Source organism: Strigops habroptila, chromosome 12 (assembly GCF_004027225.2).
Source record: "Strigops habroptila isolate Jane chromosome 12, bStrHab1.2.pri, whole genome shotgun sequence".
Classification (NCBI taxonomy): Eukaryota; Metazoa; Chordata; class Aves; order Psittaciformes; family Psittacidae; genus Strigops; species Strigops habroptila.
Genome location: NC_044288.2, coordinates 5,749,182 through 5,764,452, shown reverse-complemented (window position 1 = coordinate 5,764,452; position 15,271 = coordinate 5,749,182). Strand labels below are relative to the sequence as shown.

Below are 15,271 nucleotides of genomic sequence, written 5' to 3'. Positions count from 1 at the left end.
CACATATTTAAACAGCCCCAGATTTGCAGTCACTGAGCAACAGTGAAGGGCATTTAAGAATACAGACAGGTCTTACACAAACGTGCTCACGAGATCTGCCACGTTTTTTGATGGAAGCAGAATGGGACTAACCTGGCTTGCCATTTCCAGTGACAACAGCCTTTTCACTACATCATCCACACTGCAAGAAGGTGGCAGATTAGTTTATAAGCTAGAAAGGAAGCATATTTAACTACAGAAATGAGGTTAGATTTTCAGAACATGTTATCTTTTCTCAACCTTCATTTACTCTGCAAATCTACAGCAACTCCCCTCCCCAGCCTGTCAAGTATAAACTGGTTCTGGCATTCCCAGGGGAAATCACAGCGTGGATCACAGAACACGGAGGAGTTTTGCTGCTCTGGGAAGCACAGTTATTTCAAATAACGATGAAGTCTCATCAATTCCAGAAACGTGACGTGCAAAGTGGGTGCGGAAGCTCAACCCCAAGTAAGCACACAAGGGCAAAATGATTTCAAGACCAGCTCCTTTAAAGATCTGTGAAAGTCTCAGAAACGCCACTGGGGGCTCTCCCTGCACCACACATGAGCAGAGCTGGAACCGAAGCTTAAACCCGCTCAACTCCACGTCCAGGTTTCAGCAGCTGCCACTCCTTTTGAGTTGTTTAACTACACACCCTCCAGCACCTGAGTTCAAGACAGGCACAGATTACTTCTAAGACGATTATTTCTAGTGTTTCAATATTATTTCTCTTTTCTACGCACTACAAAGTCCACAGAAGATGTGGGCAACCAGCACTTAATCTTGCATTAATAAAACCACCCCCTTAAACAACCCTCATCCGTGATTGCTTTTGCAAATTCGACTTTCAAAATGACTCTGCAGTTTCTGTGCTAAATTGCAAACCAGTGACCACAGAGCACTGATTAATTACCAAGCAGGTGACAGCTTCCACATAGTGTGGTTGTGCCCTGTATAAGATACAAATCTCTGAAGAGAACAGTCCTTCCCTCTCCCTGTATCATACCTATTTACTATCGGGACATCGGTATAACCTTTCTTCAGCATTGTGGGAGGAAGGTCATCCAAATGGCTGGGGATGTCTACAAAGAAAAGATTAACATTTGAGGAAGAGCAGTACAAAGTCAGAGCTCTGAACATACTTGCAAACTAGAGCAGAGGAAACAGGTTGCAAAGAAAAGAGACTGTATGCTCCAAATTAGAAGGAAGAACTTAAGAGATCGAGCTGAGATGGAAGGAATTGAGTGAATAAATTGGGTGCAGCCTCTTGCCTTCAGCACCCTGGGTTTACAACATGTACAGTCCACTGAGACCAGTGATCTCCTGCTAATGGCAATTACTGATCTCCCCCCATTTATGAGCTGCTGGATTTTGGCTAACTTCTAATCTTGACATACCTTTCATTCTTTTTCTCACAGGTCTGGCGTAACATCTGGCTGGCTGAATAAGGGGGCTGCAAGCTTGATGGGAGAAAACAAAGATTTATCACACTCATGTGCTTTTTTAGCTATGTACACATTAAACACTGCTCAGTCTGTACTGGAAAACTGGTCAGAGCACTTAAGACTCCAAAGTGATTAGTGGCCAGCCAGGTCTATTGTCCCAGAGGAGTGTGAACAGTTCAGTGTGCTTCTCACATGGGTGCTAAAAGAAACGGGTGAAGCTGTGCTGCTTCAGGGTGATCTGAACCCAAATTATGAGAACAGAGCAGCAGGAAGAGATTATGGACACCAAGCGGAGTGTGAGGGCTTCCCAGCTACACCGTGTCCAGCTGATGAACTAACTCAAGTAATTCCTTCTGTGAGTTAGGGGCTGCTCTGGACTAACCCAGAGTGCAGAAGCAGCGAGACCTAGAGACAGCCTTTGAGCAGCGCAGCTTGCTACAGGTGAGAATACTCATCCACAGCCTGAATTGAGACGTTCTTTAACCTTTCAAGGACAAACTCCTCCAACTGCTCCTTCAAGGCCGCTGCCACTGGAATCAATACCTGCTCCTGCGCCCCAAACACGTCTTCAAGTACAGACTTTGCTTGCCCATGGACCCGCCTGCAAACGGGACGGGCTGACGAGCCCATGAGCGCAGCTCTGGATCCGTGAGGCACCAGCGCAGGCACGGAGCGCAGGGCTCCGCACGCCACCGCCCGCTCCCGCTGCGGTCACAGCATGTGCGGAAGCCCCGCAGGACTCCAGCCCGCACCTTGGCCCCGCTCCCGGCGGCTTCACCTTGGGGATCTCCAGCTTTGGGGCTGCCGGGGCTGCTCCAGCAGGTCCCCGCTGCGCTGGGCAGGATCAGCGGGCAGCCCCCGGCCCGGCTCCTCCACTCTTTCCTCCGCAGCAGCCTCCCATCCCCTCCCAGGGCTGCCTCAGGCTCCTTCCCCTCCATCCTAAGCCACCCCGACCCCGAGACCGCCCCTTCCCGCCCATCCTCGGCCCTGGCCTCCTGTTGCCCCGCTGCCAGCGGCCTTCCCGCACGCCTCACCGGCCCCGCCGCGGGCCGGCCCCGCCAGGCAGCGGCCCAGCACCGTCCGCAGCGCCAGCATGGCCCGCCCGTCACGGCCCCGCCGACATGGGCGCCGCCATCTTGCCCAGGCACCACAACCGAGCGCCGAGCCACGGCGAAGGGGCCGAGCGCCGAGCGCGTCGATGGGCGGGACACCCGCGTCGGGCACCCCCGAGCCCCGGCGGAGGCTCCGCGCCCCCGGGGCCGCTCCGGGCTCGTCCCGCCGCAGAGACGTTCCGGGCCGTTCTCAGCGCGTCCCCGTTTATTGCAGCAGGGAGGGGACAGGAGGGCACGCACACAGCGCTGTCCCCGGTAGCGCAGCCCTAAGCCGCCCGGCAGTCGTGCAGCTCCTCGGCGCCGCTGATGCGGAGCCCCTGCAGCAGCGGGAAGGTGGCGGGCAGCTCCTCGGGGCAGCCGCCGTCCCCCGGGCAGCCCAGCCACAGGTTCTCGTAGGGCAGCGGGCTGGGGCTGGGGTCGAGGAGCAGGGGCTGCGTGGAGCTGGAGCGCAGGTACAAGCGGGGCCGGCCGTGCTGCTGCCCCTTGTACCCGCTGCCCATCACCCGCGCGTACTGCACCGGCTCCCCGCTCCCGCCCCGCTCCCGGCACGGCTCCGCTGCGGCCCAGCCACGGCACGGGGTGCCCCGGTCCTCCTGGGGCACGGTGGGCTCAGCGCCTGGCTCCTTGCCCCAGGCAGATGGTGGCTTCCCCGCCGCCCGTTCCAGCACCGTGACGGTGGAAATGGTGGCCAGGCCGGGCTCCTTCACGCCGGGGACCTGCAGAGGCTCCTGGGGGGACAGAGAGCGAATGGTCCCAGCCTGTTCACACGCTGCAGCCCCTCCTCTGCCCCTCTATTCCCCCCTGCGCCAAGTGGGGAGCAGGGCACCGGGGGGGAGCAGCCGCCCGGGTCTCACCTGCTGCAGCTCCGCTGGAACCCACTTGCCCAGGCTGCTGTTGGCCGGGTCCGGGACGCTGGGCCAGAACTGCTGCTTCACCCTGGGGGCCACAGGACAACGGGGTCAGTGGGGGGAAGCCTGGAACTGGTGGCCTTGGGGCCTGCCTTGCTGCTGCCAAGCTCATGGAGGGATGCTCCTGCTCCTCCTGTCCACCCTGTCCCTCCAGGGACAGGGACTGGGGACAGGGACTCCCAGTGCGGGGCTGATCCAGCCCTTGACAGCTCTCAGTACTCACCGCCCCTTCTTCTGGAAGCAGATGAGCGAAAGGATGAGCAGGATAAAGACCAGCCCAAGGGTCAGGAAGAGGAACTGGATTTCGGTGTCATCTGGAAGGTGGGCAGGGAGAGGAGCTGTGTGGGGCACCTCCGGCCATGCCGTGCCATGAGCTGTGCCATGGGGCTGGGGCAGGACCCAGGGTCTGGCAGGTCCCCTCCATCCCTGCACCCCTCACCTAGCGCTGTGGTCACCAGGGTCAGGCTGGTGCCGTTGGTGCCGCCGGCAGCTGTGGATGCCATGATGTGCACTTTGTACAGCGTCGATGGCTTCAGCTCCCGGATGACGAAGGAACTGAGAGAGGGATTCACAGTGGCACCTGGGGAAATGGGGGGCTGTTGGCATGGGGGGGGGACTGCTCGGTCCCTTGGTGGTGCGTATGGGACCCACACACCCCCAAGCCTCTCTGGCAAGGGCAGAATCTGCTCATATCCTTGAGGAGGGATGGAGGGCAGGACAGGGGTGCGAGGCAGGACTCACTGGACATGTCCATGGTGCTGTTGGCCCAGAAGATGGTGTAAGCGGTGATAAAGCCATTCTGCATCTCCACGGGCAGCGGGTCCCAGCACAGCTCAGCGCTGGACTTGCTGATGCTCTTCAAGTGGAGCTTCGGGGCATAGGACGGTGCTGAAACGGAGCAGGACAAGTGACTGGGGCTCTGGGTGGCAGAGAGCAGCTTCAGGGACGAGCCAAGATCCAGCCCCGTGGGCTGAGCTCTGCTGCAGAGCCCCTGCATTAGGGGTGCGTGGGGAAAGGCTGTCTCTCCCTTTGGAAAGGCAAAGGCTCCGCGGTGTGGGGTGAGCCCCTTGGGGCCCCGAGGGCAGCTGCTGGGAGCTCACGTACCCTTCTGCTTGGAGTAGGCTGCGGCGTGGACGGGCACCCCTATGGCATCCCTGTAGAGGGGGTACACCGAGATGTTGTACCGCTGGAAAGGCTCAATGCCATCTGCAATGGAGAGCGGGGGGGGGGGCAGGAATGTGGGGCTGGGGCTGCCCTGAACCCCTGGTTGTCCTGCCCCTGCCCCATGGCACCAGCCCGCTGCCCTGTGCCGTACCCGGGAGTGGATCCAGAGGCAGCAGGGAGGGTGTGCGGTGGGTTCAGGGCAGGGTTTGGTCCCTGGGCGGTCAAGAGGGGTGCCAGGCCCTGGTACCCCACCCCTGCACAGCCCAGCAGGAGGGCCCGGACCCCCCGGCTTACCCTGGATGAGGGCTGTGGTGGCAGCCCCATCACGCTCCATCTGCCAGCAGGCGCTGCAGTGCCCGGGCTCCGAGGGCACCCGCTGCCACTCCAGGATGTACGTGGCCACTGGCACCGGCGGTGGCTCCCAGTGCACCCAGAGGCTGCGCTCACCCCCGGGCACAGCCCGGAGCCCGGCCAGGGGCTGACCTGCATGGGGACAACCAGCCGGGGTGATAGGAGAGGGGAGCATCCCTGCTGCCTGCTTGGGAGCCCCACGGTTGCACACCCAGGGGGTGTTTCCCCCACCATGGGGCAAGGGAGCAGCGCCCAGTTTGAGAGCTCCCGGAGCTGCTGGGGGAGAAGCAGAGCCTTGGGAGGGTGCGGAGGTTTTGGTGCACTGCTCTCACCTTTCCTCTCCAGTAGGACAACCTCGGTCGCTGCCCCCTCGCCAGCGGCGTTGTAGGCTGAGAGATAGACCCTCCTGGTCCCCGAGGGTGCCGAGAAGTTGCAGTGGGTGTGGGTGGTGTTGCAGACCAAGGCGGGGTCCCTGCCCCTCCTCCTGGGGCTCAGGGTGACGTGGTACCCCAGCACTTGCCCGTTTGCCTCCTGCCGCCGCGGGGCCTGGGCACAGGAAGGGGGTGTGGGGATGCTCAGTGCCCATGGGGATGCTTGGTACCCGCAGGGATGCTCGGTGCCCATGGGGGTGCTCAGTGTCCATAGGGATGCTCGGCGCCCATGGGGGTGCTTGGACCCCAGGGTGATGCCCCAGTTGCCCCATGCCCCCCTCCCCTCCATGCTCACCTTCCAGCAGAGCTGCACCTCCAGCCCCTTGCCCGGCCCGGCTGGCCGAGTGCTCCACCACGCATCCAGCTTCCCTGTGGGGGCTGCGACAGGAGGAGGACAGGCAGGGAGCTGAGCAGGGTGAGCGTGGCTGTGCCACCGTGGCTGCACTGCCTGGCCAGGCAGAGGGGATCCCCAGTGACCCCGCACCCACCTTTCTCATGGGTGGTGTAATTCCTGCCCAGGCTCCACTCGCTCCAGTAGCCCTGTGCCAAGCTCCGCCGGCACCGCATCTGGAAGTGGTACTGAGTGCCGAAGAGGAAGCCGCAGCACTGCGTGGTGCCAGCGTGGCCGATGATGTTGGTGACCTGGTGGCAGCCAGAGAAAGAGCTGTGGTGGCTCCTGCCTTGAGCACAGACCTGCGCGTCCGGTCTCAGCATGGGTGCAGGGGCACCTTGTGATCCCCCTTCCATGCGGGCACCCTGCTGCTGCCACTGCGGGCAACCTGGCAGAGCCTGGAGCAGAGGGAGGGTCCTGGCTCCGGGTCACTCACCAGAGCCCAGGCAGTGTCCGCGGGTGTCCGGTAGCGCAGCTCACACTGCAGCTCCATGTGCGCGTTGCTCCGCGCCACCTCCCACGTCAGGGCGATGCAGTCGGTCTGGAAGGGGATGGACTGGATGCTCTGCAGGGCTGGCGGGTCCAGCTTGGCTGAAGGAGGAGCAGGGGGCAGAGCTGGAGAGCTGCCACACTGGGACCATGGCCTTGCATGTGGCTGGTGTTAATGGCACGAGCTACACCTTGGTGCTGGCCTGCCCAAGGTGAGGGATGGGGAGAAACCACCCCAAAATACTTAGGAGAATGGCTGATGGCAGGGGGTGTGCCCCTGCCCAGGACACGGGGTGATGCCAGGGAGCACAGCACTGCCGCTGCTCTGCAGCCTTAATGCCTACACAGGGAAAACAGATCCTGTGGGACCCAGGTTCTGGTACACGGCCAGGAAATCTGCACATTTGGGTCTGCCCCGGGGGCAAGAGGCCAGCACAGCCACGGGAAGGTTCAGCTGGTTCATGGGCAGCCCTTCCCCAGGTCCAGAGCAGCGAGGACGAGTCGCACCATCTGGGAAGGTTCCTTTTATGAATAGTTGAGAGGAGCTGAATACATTATTAATAGACCTCCTGAATAAATGGGTAATCAATTGTTGGAGAGAGTTGTCGAGTGCAGCAGGTCAACTGGCGGCTCAGAACCCGCCAGCACACGCTGCTCAGTCTGTAATACAGCTTTGGCACCTATTCATCCCGGCAAGCCATTTATCATGGGAACCTGCCCGTAAAGATGACCTGAACGCCTGACGTGCTTTAATGACACTCTCATACCCCTCTCTCCATGCTCATGAGCTTCCCTGGCCCCTGACCTCTGCCGAGGCGGCTCCGGCTGCCACTCACCGACATCCATGGGGTCGATGCAGAGATGCTCCGACTCGGCCGTGCCCAGGGTGTTGGTGGCGGACACCCAGATCTCCATGTGCCGGTAGAGCTGCAGCAGCCGGCGCGGCACCGTGCAGCGGCTGCGGCCGCCTTGCGGGGTGCAGCCTGTCACCGCCGGGGCTCTGCTCCTGCGGCAGCGAGAGGAGAGGGCTCGGGGGTCCCTCCGGCGCAGGACAAGGCTTGCCATGGGGTGAGGGTCGGGAGAGGTGGTGGGGGAGCAGGCACTGGGGACGGTGTCACCCCCCGAGGCTCACCCAGCACACTTCAGCACAACACTGGTGGGGAGGTGGCTGTCGGCCCCCGGCTCCCACTGGCACGTCAGCCCGTAGTCGCTGAGGTTCAGGGTGCAGCTGAGGTTGAAGGGCTTTGAAGGTGGATCTGGGAGAGAGGGGCCAGGAAAGAGCCGGAGCAAAACACCCGTGTGGAGATGCAGCCCCCTCTGTGCCCGGCACTGCCACACCAGGGCTCCCCAAATCTCCCCTGCCCTGCAGCCTGCCCGCTGGGCACTGGCACACTGGGACACAGCCCCAAAACAGCCCCGGGTGCTGCTCCTGCCCCAGCAGCTCTGCCCTGCTCACTTACAGCCCGCTCTGATCTCGGCCATGCCGACACGCTGCTTGGTCCCGTTCCACTCCACCCAGCACCACAGCTTGGCCTGCGTGCGGTTGAACTGGGGCAGGGTGAGGTTGGACACCTCCGTGTCCCCTGGGCCCTGGCCCTGTTGCCCAGCTATGGGCTCATTGTCCAGCATCCATGTGATCCGGACCTTCTCCTGCTCCAAGCCGCGGCACAGCTTACTCTGGATGGTGCAGGATGCGGTGACGGCTGAGCCCAGGGGCACAATGGGGGAGCCCACGGCCACCAAAGCACAGCCCATGGTCCCTGAAAGCAGGAAAAACACATCACATCCAGGGCACGGCTGCGGTGGAGCCAGCTCAGCCCCTCAACACCCAGCCAGGACAGAGGGACGAGCACCTCTTCCCTTAGACGGGCCCCCAGCCACTGGAGAGGAAGAGCCGGGCGTTGGGCAAGCCTCATGGCACACGCCAGGCCCCATCCTGCCAGCACCCGCCATGGCGCCGGCGTTCCTGCCGCCCAGAGCAGCAGGCAGGGTGGCACTGGGTGCACGGGATGGGGCAGGTCCCACTCACCACCCAGGTGCAGGAGCAGGAGCAGGAGCAGGGAGAGCTGCAGCAGGAATAGTGTCCTGGCACTGCGCCTGGCCATGGTCTCCGTGGCTTTGGCATCACCTGGGATGGAGACAGCAGCTTGTTGGGATGAGGGGGGCTGGAGGAGCCGTGCTGCCACCGTCACTGTGACCAGCCACCGTCACCAGTGCTTCCTGGAGCAAAATGTGCTTTTGCTGTCAGAGCCCTTCTGCGGTGCTGACACTGCTGACCCGGGCTCAGCGCTTGGGAAAGCACAGGGATGAGGTGCTCCGGTGGGATCCCTCCAGCACAGCCAGCTCTCGGCCCCGCGCACCCCAGCCCTGGGCTGCAACACCCCGTGTCCGGCCGCAGATGGGCTGATCTTATCTCAGGTATCTTCAGCCTCTGCTGGGCAGAGATTTGCGGTTGCAGGGAGGGTTAGAGCCGGGGTTTGGGGTGGCAGAGGGCTGATGAGCTGAAAGAGGGAAAGGAATGAGCGGGGCTGGCCAGAGCTGTGGGGTCCGGTCTGTGCCCCCTCCCCTGTGCTGCTGGGAATGGTCCTGGGAGCAGCCACTGCCTCTGCCCCACCCTGGTCCTGGCTGTGTCCTTGGTGGTGCTGAGCACTGGCCCCAGGAGGTGCTGCCCACACTGTGCCCATCTCTGGGTGCTCATTGCTCCTTCCCCTCCCCAAGATCCAGAGGCAGATGAAGGGAATGGAGCATGAGAAATGGGGGAGAGCACCCGGCACGTGGCTGGGATGGGGCAGAGCAGCACACACAGCCACAGTGTGGTCAGACACAACCCATCCCCACCTCACCACCATTGCCACCACCATCCCCACCACCATCCCCACCTCACCACCATCCCCACCTCACCACCAGCCCCACCACCATCCCCACCTCACCATCATCCCGAGCTCACCACCATCCGTACCTCGCCTCCATCTCTACCTCTCCTCCGTGTCCGGCCGCTGCTCAGCAGCCGCTCTGAGCCCCGGGCGCTGGCTCCCGGCGCCTCGCCGTGCTCAGCCTGTTTGCTAACATGCTGCTTTCACCGTTAGTTCCTCAAACCAGCGCCGTTAATTGCTGTGACTCTCTGAAGAAGGTGATTGCAAAACACTTCCCTGAAGGCTGCGACCGCCTCGCTCGCCGCAGGAAGGAAAGCCCGGCAGCACGCACACATCCAGCGCTGGGGAGCAGCGCCCGGCCTCCAGCACCACAACGTGATGCACATGGCTCCTCGCTGTGGCTCCCTGGCAGGGGGACATGGGGCTCAGAGGGCAGGAGGCAAACCCAGCCTTGGCAGCCAGCGCTGCGTGGTGCCACCTTGGCACAGCTCGCTCTGGTGCCTGTGCCAGGCACTCACTGCTCATCCCCGCATCCTCATCCCTCCGAGCTTCAGCCCTGGGACATGCCTGCTGGTCCCTGGGGATGGCACTGCTGTGCCTTGCAGCCAAGCCTGGGCTGTCTCCTAAAGCCCTGCGCTGGGGAGAGCTGCCCTACAAAGCCCCTTTGACCCAGGTTATCCGTGTTCACACCACACAGTCCAGCTTGCCCCGGAGTGAGGCGACCCATGAGATGCTCCAAGGGCATCCCAAGACCTGATCTTCCCATTAATACATCCCCTTGCCAACCCTTAACCCTGGCTTTTCCAGCAGCATCTTGCCCAAGGTCCTGCCTGTCCGTGCCAGGGGTGTCACTGCTGGGCCCTGGGCAGCTCTGCTCACCCGTGCCAGGCCGGGGAACCCCATGTCCTGTGGGATGGGACCGGAGCACGAGGGTAAACAGGGGATTGCCCAACGCGGCTCACACTCGCAGCCTTCGCAACGGGGCTGTTGTGCAAACAGCTGTTTACTACGGGACTCGGAGCACGCTTTGCTCAGCGCTCGCTCAGCCCCACGCTGCAAGAACACTGGGGCCAGCTCAGTCCCCACCCCATGTTCCTCATGGGGCCGTAGGGGAGCAGGCACGCTCCCAGCACCACTTCCCATGGAGCTGGGCCTGCGGGAAACGGCCCAGGGCTGTGTCCTGCCACCTCGCAGCCCAAGAAAAGGGCTTTCCCCCCAAATCTCCCCTCCCCAGGACACCCTGACCTGCTCACAGGGGTGTTGGGGGGCACAGCTCCCTGGGTTGGGGTACAGGGCTGATTCCCACAGCCACCGCCCTTGCAACACTTCCCTGGGGTGTAGCAACAAGCAGTATTTTGGGTCGGAAGCGCGGCTTGCAGGCTGTTTACCAGCCGGAGCAGGAATATCCGCGGGTAGTCATGGTGATGTGGGCATCTCTGTGGGAACCGAGGGCAGGCGGAGCTGCGAACACCGGCTGGACACAAACAAGCGCTGCCCGTGGGGTACACACGGTGGGACCCCCCATCCTGGTGTGCAGAGGGGACTGTGAATCCCATCCCAGTGCTCCGCAGGGAGAGGGTTTGTCCCCACGGAGGCTCTGGGTGTATCGATCCTTGCCACAGCTCCCTGTACAGTGCCCGGGGCAGAGAACCCTTCCTGAGGTGAGGGATAGAGGATACGTGCCCCCATGGCAGTGCTCTTGGTTCCCCTTCGGCTCTGAGTCACTCTCATGAGCCCACAGATCCCGTCCCCGGGATGGGACAGGGGGACAAGAGGCCGGGTGCCATCCCTGCAGGGCACCCACAGCCAGAGCCATGGCTCCCAGCCAGCCCAGTGGGGGGGCCGGAGCAGGAGGCTGCCAGAGCCGGCTGGGCAGCCAAGGGTCCCATGGGATGAGGCAGAGGCGGTGCAGACACAGGGAATGGTGCTGGACTGAGTGGGGAGCGCAGTGTGGAGGAGGGTGGGTGCTCATGGCCCGGACCAGGCACATGAAGGGTGAGCAGTGGGGCAGTGGGCTCCCAGCCCCTGGCACAAGAGCTTTCCTTGCCCTCGACCGCCTGGTGAGGGGGAAGGTGGAAAGGGGAAGTGGCTGCAGGGCTTTTCCCGGGTTGCAGCGTGTGGGATGGGGACTGACGGCAGCCCAGCAGCAAGGCCAGACCCCTCGGGCAGCTCTAACCACAGTCCAGAGGCAGCACTGCGACAGGGATGGAGCTGGACCATTCCCAGCACCACAGCACGGAGCATCCCGCACCCGGAGGCACCACTGGTGCTGCCACCATCCCCTGCGCAGAGCCGATCCCACCACAGGGGAGGTGTGAGGTGGCTCCATTCCCCACTGAGCTCTGAGTGTGACATGGGGGGCAGCAGGACCCCCGTGTGCCCCACTGCAGCCAAATCATCGCCTGCATCCACGGCCAGCACCGCTCTCCCACCGCTCCTCACGTCAGCTGCCTGCGATGCTCAGGCGTGGTATCAGCACCTCTGGTTTAATCCCTGCTGGGCAGATCATTGCTATTAAGCAGAATAAAGTACATTACCAGCTTGTACCAGCTCAGCTGTCAGCCAGAACCAGCCTCCCTAAAGAGATTTTCCCTTTCTTCTTTTCATCCCCTAAAAAGAAAGAAAATATTGCCAGCCGTGGAAGATGCAAGATGTAAGTGCAAAACCTGCTGCAGTCTCTAATGGATGAGGAGAGCTGTTTAATTGCTGCCCAACACGATTAATTCAAAACAAACCACCTACTTCAGTCATCAGCGATGGGAAGGGAGCCAAGCCGCCCTGGAGAGGCAGGGAGATGGGGAGGAGACCCTTGGCATGGGATGGCAACACAGGGGGATACAGGGGAAAAGCAGGGAGCTGCCCCAGCAGGACACTGCTGTGAGCACAGGCTCTGGTCCCCCAGTCCCAAATCCCCAGGGATGCCCACGGTGCTCGTCCCCCTGCCCCAAGCCACTTCCACCGCCCAGCTCCCGCGCAGCAAGGAGGCTGGAAATGGTGCAGAATTGATTGCAGGGGTCTGAGCGGCTGCCCTTGAACAAGGCTCCTGACACATGCCTGTAATTAATGAGCGGGAGGATTAATGTCCTGTGTTGGAGGGACCTCGGGAGTCTCTGCTGGGCACAGGGAGAGGAGGACGGGCGAGAGGGCAGCGCGCTGCCTGTGCTGCCTGCCATTACTCATCTCTAACTGCAAGATGCCAAAAGGATGCTGAGGGGCTGCAGCTCCAGCGCAGGAGAGCGCTCCTTTGGGTGAGAGCTTCCACATAAACCCTGCCTGACCCTAAATCACTGCCTCCGTTGTCCAGTGTCTGCAGCAGAGGAGCCTTCTGGTGCCTGATTGCTGAGCCACCGGCCTGGTATCCCAACCCTCGTATCCCAACCCTCCTTTTTGCCAGAGCATCTTCTTCCCCCTCCTTTCTGAAAAGGAATCACCCTGGGACGATGCTGCTCATGAAACCAGCTGGGCAGGGGGATATTTGTGCCCCCCACACTCCCTCACTTCCCTGTGACCATGGCTCCAAGCAGCACGTTTTGATCCCAGCCGCCTTGTGCCGCTTCCCAGCAGTCAGGCTGCGAGCACAGCACTAGGATTTTTCTGCTCTAATAAACACCCCTGACAAGAATAGAAAAAAACATCAGCTTTTATCGGGAGAAAAAAAAATATATCTGGAAATTATTTACTCAGAGTCAATAGCTGCAAACAGAGCTGTTAGCTCAGGCTGGCGCTGACAGGAGGGACCTGACCATCCCATGGAAACAGGCAAAACCTGCTTGCTCCCGCTGTATGAATGCACCATCTCAGCTGTGCTCAGCAGGAGGACCCTCCGCAGCCCCCATCCCTTTACCTGGGATAAGCTGCAAGGGCCACAGTCTGGAAAGGCGGGATTTGGGTGCTCAAGCAATGGGGTGGTAGGAGCTGTGGGGCTGGAGCCTGTCTTGAAGCCATTCACATCTCATCTGCTAAAGGCTCAGGTCTGCAAGAGCAAGAAGTTCACGGTCAATTGAGTTGCGGCTAATCACAAAAGGCAATTAAATGACTGCTTCTTGAGGGCTATAAACATCCCCGATTGAAATCCAGTGACACACGGAAATAGGAATCCAACCAAGCAGCCTCCAAAAGTGCTTTATTCCCCATTATTTTCATTAGCTGGCTTGTAATTTGATTTGTCCCTCTCCTGCTGCTGGCTTCTTCCGTGGCCAAGAGGAGTGACAAATTAAACAGCCTCAAGCTCACAAACCCCAGCGGGTCCGTGTGGCTCAGGAGTGACGCAGATCCTCCAGCTTACAAAAAGTGACCACGTTTGTGACCTGCAAGAGGGGACCAAGGGCTTGGGGTGCCCAAACTGTGCCCACCGCTGAGCCCCTGGCACCGCATCCCATGCATCCCACCGGGAGTGCTGCTGGAATCACTGCAGCCAAGTGCTCCAAGAGCCCAAAGCTACAAAGCAGGCAGGGGACATCCCATCCCTGCTGCAGGACAGGCTGTACCCCAGGAGCAGCGTGCCAGGGACGTCACCAGCGCTGCTGCTGTCACACACCCGGGCTGGCTGGTGCCTGTAAGTTCCAATTCATTTCTCCAGGCTTCTCTGACAAAGCAGATTAAGGTCTTTCCCTGCAACCCACTCTGCTGTGAGCCTGCAGCGGAGGCAGCCGGAGGCGATGCCGGGCCGGTCTCCTGCACATCTCTGTTTTATCTCCCTTGGTTTGCTTCCCTCTGCCTGTTTTCCCAGGGGGATTCTCCCAGTGTTTTCCCCAAGGAGTCACCAAGCCGGAGGCTTCAAGACTGATCCCCTCTCCAGGCTGCTGGATGGAGCTGCCTCCCTGGGCTTGGGAAGGGCAGTTCTCCCTGGACACCTCCGTGGTGCCATGGGGGTCCCATGGGTTGTGCTGGGGATGCTGCAGGCACTTGCAATGGTCCTGCTGCAACCTGGAGCCTGCTCAGTGCTTGGCCAAGCCTGGGGAATATCCCCACGGCTCACACTGTGCTTCCCCAGAGCTCTGCCCAGGGGCAGGATGCTGCAGCCGGGATGGTGCTGCCTCAGCATCATCCCCCTCCGGGTGCCCCTGCGCCAGGCTGACATCCTCCCCCCATTACCTGCAATTTCCTTGGAAGCTGCCAGGCTTCGCTGGGGCACCTTTGCAAATGAAGAGAGAAGAAAACAACCAGGTCTGCATTTATTCCACTAGAAATTAATCCCCCCCTTCTTATTTAAAGGTATCAGTGAACGAGGCCAAGTTGTTAAGTGACAAAAGAAAAATGATTCTTGCCTTGCAGGGTTATTAAAATCATGTTCTACAATTTTAGCAGCCACGAGGAAACCCAGATAATGACAGATGATGATAATACATCTCCAGCACAGCCTGGTCTATAATGATACTGCCCATATCTCTTGTATTACCACCAATTACTCAGCATATAATGAAAATGTACATCCATTCTGGAGAACTGCATTTGCTTCCTCTGAATCCAATTTCTCCCTCTCCCAGTCAGTGAAGGAGGCAGCTGCAGCTCGATGCTGGCCAGAGCCACCACCATGGCCAGGTTGGATGGGGCTTGGAGCAACCTGCTCTAGTGCAAGGTGTCCCTGCCCATGGCAGGGGGTTGGAGCTGGATGAGCTTTAAGGTCCCTTCAACCCAAACCATTCTGTGACTGTATGAAAATGTACCCTCGAGGTTTTACACCATCACATGTGGATGGGCTGCTGTGATGTGGATGTGGATGAGCAGTGGATGAGCAGTGGATGTGATCCCTGCTCCAGTGGGCCGTGCACTGGGGGTGGCTGCATCCCACAACAGCACTTAATCCTTTTAAAGCAGAGTGGAAATTACTCAGCTAAAGGTGCCCGTCTGATTATACACCGGCTCCACTCCTCCTGCAGCACCTGGAAGCTCAGAGAAAGCTCTCCCTGTGTAAGATTAATAGAGAGATATATTTCATCTGGATTCTATTATCTCTCGCTTTATTCAGGTCAAAAAGCAGGAGACAACATCTTTTAAGATGAAAACATAATCTTTTGGAAAATTGAAAATACAGATCATTGTTTGGGTGGAAGTACGTGTGTGTGCTCACTGCTGGTGCCTCCAGC

At 60.2% G+C, this 15,271-nt stretch overlaps 1 protein-coding gene across 2 annotated transcripts; it reads right to left on the bottom strand.

The window, feature by feature from the left end:
• Positions 1-1,433: 1,433 nt before the first annotated feature.
• CSF3R (colony stimulating factor 3 receptor) lies at positions 1,434-9,445 on the bottom strand. Of its 2 annotated transcripts, XM_030504581.1 has the most exons (18): positions 9,272-9,445; positions 8,590-8,813; positions 8,342-8,440; positions 7,773-8,072; positions 7,445-7,568; positions 7,149-7,318; positions 6,260-6,414; positions 5,921-6,074; positions 5,728-5,810; positions 5,334-5,547; positions 4,945-5,133; positions 4,591-4,692; positions 4,228-4,374; positions 3,926-4,066; positions 3,710-3,800; positions 3,433-3,514; positions 2,501-3,306; positions 1,434-1,481 (listed from the first exon to the last, which is right to left on the bottom strand). In XM_030504581.1, the coding sequence occupies exons 3-17, from the start codon at positions 8,415-8,417 to the stop codon at positions 2,845-2,847; spliced, it is 2,490 nt and encodes an 829-aa protein (XP_030360441.1). In that variant the 5' UTR covers positions 8,418-8,440; positions 8,590-8,813; positions 9,272-9,445; the 3' UTR covers positions 1,434-1,481; positions 2,501-2,844. The 2 variants fall into 2 exon arrangements, with proteins under 2 accessions (XP_030360441.1, XP_030360440.1); XM_030504580.1 differs by lacking the exon at positions 8,590-8,813.
• Positions 9,446-15,271: the final 5,826 nt, after the last annotated feature.